Source organism: Quercus lobata, chromosome 1 (genome assembly GCF_001633185.2).
Source record: "Quercus lobata isolate SW786 chromosome 1, ValleyOak3.0 Primary Assembly, whole genome shotgun sequence".
NCBI classification, from domain to species: domain Eukaryota; kingdom Viridiplantae; phylum Streptophyta; class Magnoliopsida; order Fagales; family Fagaceae; genus Quercus; species Quercus lobata.
Window position 1 is genome coordinate 50,270,973 of NC_044904.1, and position 16,209 is coordinate 50,287,181.

Consider the following 16,209-nt stretch of genomic DNA (forward strand, 5'->3'; position numbering starts at 1 on the left):
TACTTAAATACCTTTCTTATGTTTGAATAGTTAACCAATTTCCAAAAGGGATTGGATATCAATTGACTATTGATTTTAAGTTTTAGAAAGTATGTGTCTTTTAAGAATTAAAAAGGTTTCCTTATTTATCCCTAACACTTTCAGTTGCCTAATTAGATTCAAATCAGAATTACAGAGTGGATGAGGGAGAAGAGAGAGAGAGAGTGTATTAGGTTTTGGTATGAGAAATGAAAGAAAAAAAGTATTTTGAATATTTTCATTTATTACATGAGACACAAAAGGAAACAAATAGGATAGCAAGTATATATAGTTAATGCAGATAAAATAGATAAGGAAAGATAATAAATATGACATTTAAGGCAAATAAAACAAAATAGGAATGAAATCTGTTTTCTACTCAGATTGGTGTACAAAAAATTATTAGGTACTCCCGGAGTACCATAAATGTGTACTCCCTCCTCTCACATGAATGGTGGGTCCCACCATGAATTTAATTAGAGAGACTCACCATTTATGTGAGAGAAGGGAGTACGTATTTATGGTACTCCGGAAGTACACAATAATTTCCCTTGGTGTACGCCATAAGAAGAGTGCGTACACATCCTTCTACTAACGTATGCATCTGGGCTTTAAGCTAGATGAACAAAACATGAAACCTAGCCATTCAAAGGATGCATATGCACGAACATGGATGTGAACAAATCTTACCAAACGCATACACACCCTAAAGCAAATTAGGGTTCCAACATGTTTTTAGCAAAAACAAAACAAATAAATAAATAAAAAAGACACAAAGCAAATTATTCTGCACAAGATAACATATTGAAAGACTAAAAAAAAGAAAGAACATAAATGAAACAAGAATCAAGGAGAAGAGTGTGCATCATAGGAAATATCCACATCTTCTTGTAGCACTTATAGTGATGTTATTTTGACCGGCCCCTCGACTCAAATCAACTACCGCAACTGTGTGTGTGGGAGGATGAGTTGAACGATTTGATTAGGGTGGCTGAATAACCCTAAAAAATGTGTGCTAGCAAGATTGGACCAACTAGAAGTTTGATCACAAGTGAGCAAGAGATTATTTTCTAACTAAAGATGGCTGAAAATCAACCTAATCCTCACCCTTTTCTGCTCTCCTAGCCAAAAACTCTTAGTTTAGATATGTTGAGGGGATTTTGAGAGAGTTTCGGTAGGCAAAAAGTATTTAACCCTTTGGTTGATGAAAGCGGGAGTATTTATAGGGGAAATGAGGGTCTAGGGTTTGATGGGACGTTTGGGCAGCCAGTTGATCAAGTTGGTTGATCTAGAATCTCACCAAAATGAAAATGGAGTAATTTTAGGCTTTTTGTCTAGAAGGTGCGTATGCCATAGATTGGGTGCGTACATACACATCTTTTGTAAGCCTCGGCTAAATAGGTCAAAAATGGGTTTTTGGGATTTGGGTTTAGTTTGTGGTTCATAGTTGGGTTTGAGCTTGGACTATATTGGGTCACTTTTAGGGTTTGTATCCTCATTGGACTCAATACACAATTCTGATAATTTTGGTAGGGAAAAATTGTCTCATCATTAGGATCGCCGCCGGGGGGGGGGGGGGGGTTGTTTCAGGTATAGTTAGGAACAAAATGGGGTGTCTATAATATCTGGTAAGAAATTCTTGAACATCTTCCATTAAACCAATGTAAATTTTCCCTTATTCAAGATATATGCCAACGAACTGCACAAATTACAATGGCAATTTTCCAACTAAATGCTATTTTTCAGTCATATTGCGGACACTTAACGCTATGATACAAATTGATTTCATCATCAAAGCACTTAAGGATCCAACTACAATTCATTACTCTCTTGGTGATGTACGATTACCACCTTTACGTGAGAAATATGAACTATACTGTACCTCTTTGTTTTCACACTTTTCAACACGTGATTCACTAAATTGTGAGGCAATTTACAGCACTTTGTTTACGATTTTCCTTCACAAAAAGAATTTTATTGACCTGGGGCCATTTTCTTAAAAATTGAACTAGCGCGAATTGAAGGTTATATAGCTAAGTTTCTTTCTAAGCCATCTTATTATCTAAAACGAAGCAGGGTAACACATTTCAGTACTCTTGTATCAGTAGCTGTCACGCTATAATCAACCTAAGCTAAGAAAATAGAATAAGATACCATTTGTTGGGAGCTTCAGAATGCTTGAACCAATTAGGATGTGTGTTGAAACTAAAAGGCAGAGTGATTCTCTGCATCAAGGTAAGCTGCATTCTGTCAATCAAAGTAGCTCTCAGCATCAGGGAAAGGTTCAAGATGAAATCGTGACAAGAGGCATTGATCAAACAGCTGTTGCAGAATCAGAATTGGTAAAGGAAGATCTAATGGTCCTGATTGAATCAATGCCACATAGATTAGGAGGTTAGGGACCTGATTTGGTGATAAACACGTGTGCAAATTAGTTCTGATTCTGTTGTAACAGATTTTCCCTCCAATTAGGGAGTTAGTTATTTTTTCAGTTTTTTTTTTTTTTAGCTTGTATTAGATTGTGTATATATATATAGGAGTAGAGGTAGTGATTATACCCATTAGATAGTATTCTTTTCTCTAATCAATAAAGTCAGTGTTCTATTTAGAGAGAGAGAGAGAGAGTTCTGAATTTTACAGGATGAGATCATACCTGCATTCCTTAAGCAAGCAGGTACAAGTTTTGAGAGCGTCAACAGCATTGGCTGATGGAATGACCATGAAAGCACACGCCAGTAAACCAACAACTTTCATGAAGTGTAGATGCCTCCATTCTTTGAGAACAATTCTTACTTTGTCAACAAGAAAGTCAAATGTCTGTTTTGTCTTGAAACGGAACCAAATTAGCTAAGGAAAAAGCAGTGGATGTAATGATTAATTAAGGAAATTGTACATTGAGAGACTAAATGAGTACTGGTGTTGGGAGCTACCTCATGTTTAGTTGTACTAGTACCAGATGATGAAGACATCTTTTCAGTCATGCTGGAGAGCAATGTTGAAAATTCTGATCCGAAACAACAAAGATTCCTATAAGGTCTGATCATTTGGAAATATTTAGACTTTCTGCTGGTGAACCTAATTTTCATTAGAGCTACACCGCGTAAATTTACGACCCTTCGCCTGTGAAACCTTGCATGACTAGTAAGTCCTGATCTGAAATATGCATTACCAATAATTTCGTCACGGTACAAACAGATTGATTGCGCAGCAGCCAGTGCCATACTTCTTTCAGTCCAAATTTGGCCTGAGTACAGTCTACAGATATATAAATATCATCAGCACATAATGTTTTTTTTTTTTTTTAAACTTTTGTTCAGCACATAAAGTAGAAGACCCAGAAAGACATTCTTAAAACACAGTAAATTTCCTTATTAAGGAATCGAATACCCAATATGAGTTGCAAAGACTAGACAATCTATGTGATAATAAGAAACAAGTTGTTAGCAATGCATTAATTTTCTGAAGTGAAGTATTGGTGTAACTAAGAAATTTGAAGAGTTGTAAGGAAAACATACCAAGAGGCGGAGCTGAAACAAGGCAAAGGGGCAAGTGGATTGGTACAGGAGATGACGCTTTTCATTGCAGTTACAGTTTCGTTTGCAATTAGTTTAGAACATAGATTAGATAGATAGAGGATGACACTGACACAGAGACAGAGAGGAAAAGGCGTAGGTAGGCAGTGCATGTGTGGACGCCAGAGAAGTGGGATAAACATCGTGTGGACTAGAAACAGACCCGTATGTTAATTCAATCCATGTCTCTCATATATACTTTTTTTTTTTTTTTTAATTTATCGAATAAAAAGAGTTTATTGACAACGTAAAAAATTTACACAAAAGGGGTTAGTCTCATTTACAATCACATTTTAAAAACTAGAAAAAGACATGAATAGCATTGAGTTCTTAATTTTTTGAACAATTACAATTAATAGAAAGACATTTTTACATGACTTTGGTCCTAATTACAATCTAAGTAAAAAATTACAAACCTCTTTGTCCTAATTACAATCTACCAACAATAAAAACTACTCTACGAACCTAAGATCTATGGTTCGGGGGCTAGGTTATAGGATGGGAATGTATTAGGCAACCATCCTACCCAGACAAAATCCAGTCTTCTAAACTCTAATGACCATTTAAGTACCCATTAACATAAAGTAACGAGATGCAACATGTGTTTAAATGATAAATCTAAGATTTAGTAAAGAAATAGTCATCATGAATCTATTCTCTTAAAGCAAGAAGTTTTAGGGGAAAAAAAAAGTATTCTAGATATGTTTTTTATTTTAGAGAAAATAATAGATTAAGAAAATATTTTAGATCTGTTTTTATTTATGAAAAAATCAATGCATTGTAGTAGAAAAATTCTAGATCTGTTTTTATATAGAAAGAAAAACAGTTTATTGTAGAGAAAGTTCAGATTTGTTTTTATATAGAAAGAAAAAACAGTAGATTTAAGAAGAAAATTCAAATCTGTTTTTATTTAGAAAGAAAAAACAGTAGAAAAAAAATCCAGATCTGTTTTTATTTTAGAAAGAAAAACAGTAGATTTAAGAAGACAAATTAGATCTATTTCTATTATGATGAAAAAATAAGGTTTGAAAGAAAAATTCTAGATCTGTTTTTACTTAGAAGAAAGCATGATATTTTAAGAAAGAGTTATAGATTCATGAGGGAGACTTCATATACCATCTTAAATATTATGCATGAATCATGTGATTATCATATGAATACATTAATCACGAAAATATGAAAGCATGACATAAATAAACTTGAACAAGCATGCAAACAAACATGTTAATCATTAGAATACAAAAAGAAAAGAACTTATAGACTAATTACTGACTTGCATGAAGGATTAAACAAAAGGGATTACTTTAGAAGTTAGAGAGAATGGATCTCTCTGGATCTAAAGTATGGTCGCTTAACAGAAAAGAAAGTCTTAAAGCAAAACTTCTAGAATTCCTTTAACATTAAAAGGAGAGGGGTGCTGAATTTTGGGTTTTCTCCACTATTTATAGAGGTGTATCGGCTTAAAAAATAAGCTAGGTGTGAGAGACCACACTTGGCTCTCAACAAAAGAGAAAGCATTAGCACCTCTCTTTTGGGGTTTTGATTATTGTGGAGTTGCCACTTTTTTTTTTACATATTACAAAAAATAATAAAAACTAAAAAAATACAAAATACATGAATAACATCGAGTTCTTATTTATTTGAAAAATTACAATTGATAGAAAGAAACTAGGGGTGTGCGCGGGTCGGATTGGGCGGGTAAAGGCTAATATTTCTATCCAATCCGCTACTAGCGGGTTGGGAAAATTCCAATCCGCCACCAACCCACCAAATTCTAAATCCGGCGGATTGGTTACAAATTTTGGCAGTTTCAACTCAGTGGGTTAGGCGGGTTAGGCGGGTTAGGCGGGTTGGCATTAACAATGTATTTTTTTTTTTTTTTTAATTATCACAAACTACAATTTGTTATTGATAATCTCAAAATATAACTAATGCACACAAAAAACTAAAGGTAGATTTCATTGAATAATCTCAATTCCAACACAAACATAGAGTCAATGAAAAAGAGATATATCATCTCTAACAAAAGTAGGCTCTGCCTTACAACTTAGGAAATTTAAAAATAGTAGAATTAAATCAACAAACTCAAAGTCTTAACATTCCCAAAGTCATATCAAGGATTCAAAATAATAACATACCAACATAACAAATAAACTTCAAAATGGTATGGTCTCAAAAGCCATAATGTAATCAAATTAAACCCACTGAAAATAAACTCAATTCTAACAAAAATTCTTCACAAAATAGACTTCATCAATCAACTTCAAGCTTGGTACCACTCCAAAAGTTAAGGTGAACTCCTCCAAAGCAAGTAGCAACCTAATCAATCATCCACAACATAAGATAAAATTAGGAATGTTACTGTTATCTATATAAGATAATGAAAATTGCACATAATCCTAAGTTGCTTTAAGTACAACAATGCCAAATATAATGATGCAATGGTAAATCCCTATGAGCTACACTGGCAACAAGCATTTGAACACTTGATTTTACTCTATTATTATATTGTTAATGTTATAATTTATAATGTAATCAATCTAATCAAGTTTAAGCAAATGAAGATAGAGAATGGATGTTACCTGCCTAAGCCAAGTTCCTCAAAATCAACTAAATCAATTCTCCACATCTCTTATATTTAAAGCCGCAAATTCTGAAATAAAAATATTACATATAATAAACATGTTACTACAATTAATCAAAACGAACTAAATTAAAGTATCCATGAACCAACTTCAACAAATAATTAAAAAAAAAATGTTACCTGACTCAATTTCTTCATATTTTTCTATGTCATCCATAGCCTCTCGAAGGTTGATTGGAATTGGTGAAGACCGCAACCAATTTTGTCCACAAATAAGAGCCTCCACCATCTTTGGAGTTAGAGAACTTTGAAATGGATCAAGTACACGTCCACCAGTACTAAAAGCTGACTCAGAGGCCACTGTGGAGACTGGAACAGCCAAGACATCTCGTGCTATTTGAGAGAGAATTTGATACTTGTGGCTATTAAGCTTCCACCATGCCAAAATATCAAATTCAGCATTGCCTAGACCCTCACAATTTTCTGTCAAAAACCTATCCACTTCAGATTTATTCTCCAAACTTTCTGCCTCCTCCAAGTGTTTCTTATATTGAAAGGCAAATGACTTGCTATCATCTTCCTCCTCATCATCAACATCCATCTCTTCAAAAGTTTGACTTACACTAGGTTTTGCAATATTAGCACTAGTATCCTTTTGAAGATAGTGCTCATATAATTTTTTTAATTTTGCCTCCACCATTGCTGTTAGTTCTTCTGCCTTGGATTTCTCATAAACTTGTTTAAAGGAAAACATGATATATCTCAATTTATAACGAGGGTCTAGCACAACAGCAACATACAACAAAAAATTGATATTTTTAATATTCTCCCAATATTTGTCATATTTCTTTCTCATGCTAGCAGCCATATTCTTTAACATATTATCCTCACTTCTACTTAAAGTCAACAATTTAGATTGCACTAACACAAGTTCATGGAAAAATGCATTAGATGTGACATATAAAGAGCCTGAAAATCGCAAAGTCACCTTATAAAAAAGTTTTAGAAATTGCACAAAGATTCTAGCCTTTCCCCAATCAAGCACATTAGGAGGCCCAATATTCTTTCTCCCCCTCCCTCTTCCTCTCCCATTATCATCCTCAACCCCAACCTCATTCTCATCATTATCATCATCATTGAAATATGAGTCAAATTGTGAGTCTTCCTCTTGTAGCCGCTCAAAAGCATTTTGGAACTTTACAGCTGCCTCCAACATCATATAGGTCGAATTCCACCTAGTTGGAAGATCTAGGCATACTAGACTTTTACTAGGAATTTTTTCACGCTCTACACAATTCTTAAAAGTTTGGAGCCTAGATGGAGAAGACCTAACATATCTCACTGCATTTCTAATCTTAACAACTGATTCATTTTGATCTTTTAAGCCCTCACACACAATAAGATTAACAATATGTGCACAACACCTCATATGCAAAAACTCATTATCCAAAATGGTGGTTTTCCAATCCTTAGTTTTTCTTTTCAGATATTGTATGGCAATATCATTTGAACTTGCATTATCAAGTGTGACTGTAAATATCCTATCTATCCCCCACTCTTGCAAGCACTTCTCAATATGCTTGCCAATTGTGACACCCTTGTGATTAGGAACAATACAAAAATTTAAGATTCTTTTATGCAAGTTCCAATCATTATCAATCCAATGAGCAGTAAGACACATATAGTTAAGATTTTGAATTGATGTCCAAGTGTCAGTGGTTAGGCATACTCGTTGCTTTTGAAATGCTTTTTTCAATTTTTTCTTCTCTTCATAATAAAGATTCATACAATCACGAGCAACAGTGGTGCGACAAGGGATAGTGAACCTAGGTTCCAAAACCTCAACAAAAAACTTAAAGCCTTCCTTCTCTACATGCCTAAAAGGTAACTCATCAACAATTATCATCTTTGCTAGGGCATTCCTAGCAATTTTTTCACTAAACCCCACTGCTTTAAGAGTAGATTGCCCTTCTTCTTTTTTAAGAAAACAAAGTGTCTTTTGTTTTTTGTCTACAACCTTATAAGGGGATGTGGCGCATTGATTATAAAGATGATTCCATAAATTACTAGTCCCATCCCTTTTCCCACGACATCCATAGTCTTTACCACAGTAATTACATGCTGCTCTAGGGTTATTAGGATCACAATCACCCATCATTGAAAAGTGATCCCAAACTTCAGATTTTTTCTTTTTAGGACGCTTAGGAGGAAGTGCATTGGTATTACCTGTGGTTGGAGACTCAGTTTTGTCATTGGGTTTTTCATTGTGGGCACCAGATGTTTCACTCTCCATCACCTATTAAAAAAATTAGACAAAGACAAAGATTAAGATGAACCGTAAGAATATGTAATATATAACAATATAACATATTAACTTGAATATACAATGAACAATAAATACTTGAATATACAATAAATTGCCTCTGCCAGAAATAGAATGGCTTTGCATGTAATATATTAACACTTTTTATATTATATAAATTAATCAAATGATGGAAACTGAAATAAGAAAGACACAAAAACTAAACAATACAAGACAAGAAAGCAAATTGGCAATATCAAGTGTGCTGTTGGTGAAGAGTTGAAAGGATATAAAATAGGTTTCTATTATCACTTTTTATATTATATATATTTCAAATGATGGAAACTGAAATAAGAAAGACACAAAAACTAAACAATAAAAGACAAAATAGCAAATAGGCAATTACCTTTGTGCTACCGGTGAAGAGTTGAAAGGATATAAAATAAGTTTCAAAAAAGTTAAAGAAGAAAAAGGGCAAAACAGTGGCTGAACTGAAGGTGTCGGCAGTGAGAAGAAAAAGTGAGACTTAGAGCATATAAATACCAATAGTATAAATATAATGTATATACGGCTGAAGCAAATGGGGTGGGTGATAGGTAAGAGTGTTTAGGGTTTCAATATTGACTTTTTAGATTTTGTTTAAGGAATTTTTTGAAGGCTGGTTCTGTTTAGGGAATTGATGATTAATTAGCTGTAAAAATTTATTAGGTGAATTGATTAACTTTAAATACTTAACAATTTCAACTAATATATTTTTTTTATGTATGTAAAATTATTAATTAAGCGGGCGGGTTGGGTTGTAGCGGGTTGGCAATTTTTCAATCCATAACCCAATCCAATCCGCAATTTTTGGGGTCTAACCCGCCCAACCCATACCGCCTAACTTAATGACCCGTACATGGCGGGTGGGTCGGTTGCGGGTTGGACGGGTCGGCGGGTTAAGCGGATATTTTGCACACCCCTAGGTATATATCAATTCACACTTTAAATATTCACCGTTGGAACTATTTTCCTATCTCTCCTTAGTCGCAGTTAATTAGAAAACAAGCAATCTAATTAACCCTAACTACAAAACAACCCAAGACAAGCGCTAAAGGTTTAGTTTAGTAGTAGCCTTAAGAATTAGAGAGATCGATGAAACTAAACAACACAAGCACAAGCGGTTGCATTTAATTTAGTCGAGCGTTCTTCCTAAGATCTAATAATTTCTAGCGCATCAAATCATTAAATCTTGGTTGCTTCACAAATTAGAGAGATCAAACAATTATGGATTTGATATCTAATCTAGCAGTAGATTGCAACGAATAATAAAAGTTTAGCCAAGTAGGGCCATGATGAAAACTCGAATGATAAATTAGAGAAGAGGGGAGAGAGAGACATGTCTCAAGTCTTATTTTTCCTCCCCCTTTATACATGTTAATTCCCCCTTTTCCAAGCCTATAAGATCTCCTAAGAATATTCTAAATATTATCCTAAAATAACAACATCCAAATCTGACTAATTAAAGAAAAATATAAAATAAATAAAATAGAGTCCTAATATAACTAGGAAAGTGGTGTTTTCAGCTGGAAATTTCGTGCACCAGATTTGGAAACTTCTAAAAATAAACCACATCAGATCCGCGTATTAGAATTTCAAACAAAGGAACATTCTAGAACGTCAGCAGTGTAGGTGCAGCAACTTCAAGCCCGATTTTGACCTTGATGCAGCTAGTATCTCTCAAAACTCAAAACATGAAAGTTGTAGAGCTTTTTCTTGGCGTTCCATATCATCTTTAATCATCTCAATCGGAGCTCGGATGAGAGAGTTATGCCTAGATTACGAAGCGATGTCAAAGCTTCCTAGAATCGTCCAATTAACTACGTTTTGCACTTAATGCCTCCATTTGCATCCTAAATCAAAATATAAGAATAATGAGTATATTTGGGTACCAAATAATTATAAAAGACTAAATATTAAGGGAGAAAAATATGACATTTTGCATTCTTATCAATATGTATGGTTCCCAAATTGGACCTTCGGATGGAAGGATATCACAAGATCAAGTTTTCACAGTCTGCATGCATTCATTTAGGTGGAATTGATCACACGTGATTAATTGAAATTAATTTTGATTAGTTTTTAATTAAAATTAATTAAATGAATTTATGTGATTGGTGGAGTATTTTTCTTAAAGTGAGATTTGTTGCGTGGGATTAAAAACAATTAAGTTGATAATATTTAAAGACCGTAAATAATTAGGCTTTTAGGATAATTATATTCAAAATAATTATTTTAAAAATCCTAATTATCACTTTAGGATGAGGTTTATCATGAAAATAACTCTAAAATTCGTCCAAATACAGCTTTAGACTTGGAAAACACTTCAAAAACGTGCTAATCAAGTAGCAATTTTTCAAATTCACGTTCCAGGGCACTTTTGGCATAGTAAACGTTGAAATTCGGACAAGGCTATATCTAGCAAAGTTGTAGAAAATCTAATTTCCCTTCAGCTATCGAAATTTCAGTTTAATCCGAATTTTGAGTAAAGAGATATAATCAAAATACTAAAATGTGTTTAGATTTGAAAAATCAACTTACTCTTATCCAAATCTCCTTTTTTTTTGCTTATTTTTTAAGCTGATCTGACTTAATTTTTAAGCAACCCTTGCTTATTTTCTAAGCAACTAACACCTCTATAAATATAACAGCCTCCTAACATTCAGCACCCCTGACCTCCCTCTTCCCCTTAGGTTAAAGAAATTCTGGAAGCTCTGCTTTAGAAATTTATTTTCTATTAAGTGATGCTACTTTAGATCTTAGAGAGATTCAATCTCTCTGATCTCTAAAGTAATCCCCTCTCATTGAATAAATTCATGCAAGCAAGTTCTTAGTCTGCAAGTCCTCTTTTTTCTATACTTTCTTAATTCACATGTTTGTTTGCATATACATCCATGATTATTTATGAAGTCGCCATTATGAATCTATAACTCTTTCATCAAAATCTCATGTTTTTCATCATAATAAAAACAGATTTGGAATTTTTTCTATCAAATCTCATCTTTTCTTTCAAAATAAAAATGGATCTAGATTTTTCTATCAAATTTCATGTGGTCTACAATAATAAAAAACAGGTTTGAAATTTTCTATTAAATCTCATGTTTTTCTTTCATAATAATGACAGATCTAGATTTAGTCTCCATGTTCTAATAAAAAATAGATCTAGAATACTTTTATTTATTTATTTTCCTCTTGTTCTAAAGAGAGTAGATTCATAAAGCTCACTTCATGACTTAAATTTAGATCTATTATTCAAACACATGTTGCATCTTATCAATGTATGTTAATAGGTACTTAATGATCATTTAGCGTCTAGAAGTCCGGACTTTGTCTTGGCAGGATGGGTGTCCCAAACCCTAGATCTTAGGTTTGTAGAGTAGTTTTTATTGTTGGTAGATTGTAACTAGGAAACAAGGTCATGTAATTCCTTTACTAGATTATAACTAGGAAATAAAGCCATGTATAGTTTCTTTTAGGGGTGTGCAAAATATCCGCTTAACCCGCCGACCCGTCCAACCCGCAACCGACCCACCCGCCATGTACGGGTCATTAAGTTAGGCGGTATGGGTTGGGCGGGTTAGACCCCAAAAATTGCGGATTGGATTGGGTTATGGATTGAAAAATTGCCAACCCGCTACAACCCAACCCGCCCGCTTAATTAATAATTTTACATACATAAAAAAAATATATTAGTTGAAATTGTTAAGTATTTAAAGTTAATCAATTCACCTAATAAATTTTTACAGCTAATTAATCATCAATTCCCTAAACAGAACCAGCCTTCAAAAAATTCCTTAAACAAAATCTAAAAAGTCAATATTGAAACCCTAAACACTCTTACCTATCACCCACCCCATTTGCTTCAGCCGTATATACATTATATTTATACTATTGGTATTTATATGCTCTAAGTCTCACTTTTTCTTCTCACTGCCGACACCTTCAGTTCAGCCACTGTTTTGCCCTTTTTCTTCTTTAACTTTTTTGAAACTTATTTTATATCCTTTCAACTCTTCACCGGTAGCACAAAGGTAATTGCCTATTTGCTATTTTGTCTTTTATTGTTTAGTTTTTGTGTCTTTCTTATTTCAGTTTCCATCATTTGAAATATATATAATATAAAAAGTGATAATAGAAACCTATTTTATATCCTTTCAACTCTTCACCAACAGCACACTTGATATTGCCAATTTGCTTTCTTGTCTTGTATTGTTTAGTTTTTGTGTCTTTCTTATTTCAGTTTCCATCATTTGATTAATTTATATAATATAAAAAGTGTTAATATATTACATGCAAAGCCATTCTATTTCTGGCAGAGGCAATTTATTGTATATTCAAGTATTTATTGTTCATTGTATATTCAAGTTAATATGTTATATTGTTATATATTACATATTCTTACGGTTCATCTTATTCTTTGTCTTTGTCTAATTTTTTTAATAGGTGATGGAGAGTGAAACATCTGGTGCCCACAATGAAAAACCCAATGACAAAACTGAGTCTCCAACCACAGGTAATACCAATGCACTTCCTCCTAAGCGTCCTAAAAAGAAAAAATCTGAAGTTTGGGATCACTTTTCAATGATGGGTGATTGTGATCCTAATAACCCTAGAGCAGCATGTAATTACTGTGGTAAAGACTATGGATGTCGTGGGAAAAGGGATGGGACTAGTAATTTATGGAATCATCTTTATAATCAATGCGCCACATCCCCTTATAAGGTTGTAGACAAAAAACAAAAGACACTTTGTTTTCTTAAAAAAGAAGAAGGGCAATCTACTCTTAAAGCAGTGGGGTTTAGTGAAAAAATTGCTAGGAATGCCCTAGCAAAGATGATAATTGTTGATGAGTTACCTTTTAGGCATGTAGAGAAGGAAGGCTTTAAGTTTTTTGTTGAGGTTTTGGAACCTAGGTTCACTATCCCTTGTCGCACCACTGTTGCTCGTGATTGTATGAATCTTTATTATGAAGAGAAGAAAAAATTGAAAAAAGCATTTCAAAAGCAACGAGTATGCCTAACCACTGACACTTGGACATCAATTCAAAATCTTAACTATATGTGTCTTACTGCTCATTGGATTGATAATGATTGGAACTTGCATAAAAGAATCTTAAATTTTTGTATTGTTCCTAATCACAAGGGTGTCACAATTGGCAAGCATATTGAGAAGTGCTTGCAAGAGTGGGGGATAGATAGGATATTTACAGTCACACTTGATAATGCAAGTTCAAATGATATTGCCATACAATATCTGAAAAGAAAAACTAAGGATTGGAAAACCACCATTTTGGATAATGAGTTTTTGCATATGAGGTGTTGTGCACATATTGTTAATCTTATTGTGTGTGAGGGCTTAAAAGATCAAAATGAATCAGTTGTTAAGATTAGAAATGCAGTGAGATATGTTAGGTCTTCTCCATCTAGGCTCCAAACTTTTAAGAATTGTGTAGAGCGTGAAAAAATTCCTAGTAAAAGTCTAGTATGCCTAGATCTTCCAACTAGGTGGAATTCGACCTATATGATGTTGGAGGCAGCTGTAAAGTTCCAAAATGCTTTTGAGCGGCTACAAGAGGAAGACTCACAATTTGACTCATATTTCAATGATGATGATAATGATGAGAATGAGGTTGGGGTTGAGGATGATAATGGGAGAGGAAGAGGGAGGGGGAGAAAGAATATTGGGCCTCCTAATGTGCTTGATTGGGGAAAGGCTAGAATCTTTGTGCAATTTCTAAAACTTTTTTATAAGGTGACTTTGCGATTTTCAGGCTCTTTATATGTCACATCTAATGCATTTTTCCATGAACTTGTGTTAGTGCAATCTAAATTGTTGACTTTAAGTAGAAGTGAGGATAATATGTTAAAGAATATGGCTGCTAGCATGAGAAAGAAATATGACAAATATTGGGAGAATATTAAAAATATCAATTTTTTGTTGTATGTTGCTGTTGTGCTAGACCCTCGTTATAAATTGAGATATATCATGTTTTCCTTTAAACAAGTTTATGAGAAATCCAAGGCAGAAGAACTAACAGCAATGGTGGAGGCAAAATTAAAAAAATTATATGAGCACTATCTTCAAAAGGATACTAGTGCTAATATTGCAAAACCTAGTGTAAGTCAAACTTTTGAAGAGATGGATGTTGATGATGAGGAGGAAGATGATAGCAAGTCATTTGCCTTTCAATATAAGAAACACTTGGAGGAGGCAGAAAGTTTGGAGAATAAATCTGAAGTGGATAGGTTTTTGACAGAAAATTGTGAGGGTCTAGGCAATGCTGAATTTGATATTTTGGCATGGTGGAAGCTTAATAGCCACAAGTATCAAATTCTCTCTCAAATAGCACGAGATGTCTTGGCTGTTCCAGTCTCCACAGTGGCCTCTGAGTCAGCTTTTAGTACTGGTGGACGTGTACTTGATCCATTTCAAAGTTCTCTAACTCCAAAGATGGTGGAGGCTCTTATTTGTGGACAAAATTGGTTGCGGTCTTCACCAATTCCAATCAACCTTCGAGAGGCTATGGATGACATAGAAAAATATGAAGAAATTGAGTCAGGTAACATTTTTTTTTTAATTATTTGTTGAAGTTGGTTCATGGATACTTTAATTTAGTTCGTTTTGATTAATTGTAGTAACATGTTTATTATATGTAATATTTTTATTTCAGAATTTGCGGCTTTAAATATAAGAGATGTGGAGAATTGATTTAGTTGATTTTGAGGAACTTGGCTTAGGCAGGTAACATCCATTCTCTATCTTCATTTGCTTAAACTTGATTAGATTGATTACATTATAAATTATAACATTAACAATATAATAATAGAGTAAAATCAAGTGTTCAAATGCTTGTTGCCAGTGTAGCTCATAGGGATTTACCATTGCATCATTATATTTGGCATTGTTGTACTTAAAGCAACTTAGGATTATGTGCAATTTTCATTATCTTATATAGATAACAGTAACATTCCTAATTTTATCTTATGTTGTGGATGATTGATTAGGTTGCTACTTGCTTTGGAGGAGTTCACCTTAACTTTTGGAGTGGTACCAAGCTTGAAGTTGATTGATGAAGTCTATTTTGTGAAGAATTTTTGTTAGAATTGAGTTTATTTTCAGTGGGTTTAATTTGATTACATTATGGCTTTTGAGACCATACCATTTTGAAGTTTATTTGTTATGTTGGTATGTTATTATTTTGAATCCTTGATATGACTTTGGGAATGTTAAGACTTTGAGTTTGTTGATTTAATTCTACTATTTTTAAATTTCCTAAGTTGTAAGGCAGAGCCTACTTTTGTTAGAGATGATATATCTCTTTTTCATTGACTCTATGTTTGTGTTGGAATTGAGATTATTCAATGAAATCTACCTTTAGTTTTTTGTGTGCATTAGTTATATTTTGAGATTATCAATAACAAATTGTAGTTTGTGATAATTAAAAAAAAAAAAAAAATACATTGTTAATGCCAACCCGCCTAACCCGCCTAACCCGCCTAACCCACTGAGTTGAAACTGCCAAAATTTGTAACCAATCCGCCGGATTTAGAATTTGGTGGGTTGGTGGCGGATTGGAATTTTCCCAACCCGCTAGTAGCGGATTGGATAGAAATATTAGCCTTTACCCGCCCAATCCGACCCGCGCACACCCCTATATATACCTGCATCGATGATCGGCTATAATATTCTGATGG

The 16,209-nt window shown here is 33.7% G+C and overlaps 1 protein-coding gene and 2 long non-coding RNA genes across 5 annotated transcripts in view; 1 reads left to right on the forward strand and 2 right to left on the reverse strand.

Moving 5' to 3' along the window:
- Positions 1-3,753, reverse strand: part of LOC115991765 (violaxanthin de-epoxidase, chloroplastic-like) — a 40,505-nt gene extending 36,752 nt beyond the window's left edge. The window contains exons 1-3 of one of the 3 annotated variants that reach the window (XM_031115672.1): positions 3,534-3,753; positions 2,949-3,273; positions 2,672-2,865 (exon numbers count right to left, since the gene is read on the reverse strand). In XM_031115672.1, coding sequence (XP_030971532.1) covers positions 2,672-2,865; positions 2,949-3,239 — 485 coding nt within the window. In that variant the 5' untranslated portion in view covers positions 3,240-3,273; positions 3,534-3,753. The remainder of the gene's footprint in view (positions 1-2,671; positions 2,866-2,948; positions 3,274-3,533) is intronic. The other 2 variants (XM_031115678.1, XM_031115677.1) reach the window with 2 other exon arrangements.
- A 2,069-nt stretch (positions 3,754-5,822) lies between these two features.
- Positions 5,823-6,452, reverse strand: LOC115963665. Its single transcript, XR_004085891.1, has 3 exons — positions 6,355-6,452; positions 6,173-6,243; positions 5,823-5,909 (listed from the first exon to the last, which is right to left on the reverse strand). It is a non-coding gene; the product is annotated as an uncharacterized LOC115963665 (long non-coding RNA).
- Positions 6,453-14,976: 8,524 nt separating this feature from the next.
- Positions 14,977-15,606, forward strand: LOC115963476. The gene is made up of 3 exons (XR_004085845.1): positions 14,977-15,074; positions 15,186-15,256; positions 15,520-15,606. It is a non-coding gene; the product is annotated as an uncharacterized LOC115963476 (long non-coding RNA).
- The last annotated feature ends 603 nt before the right edge of the window (positions 15,607-16,209 follow it).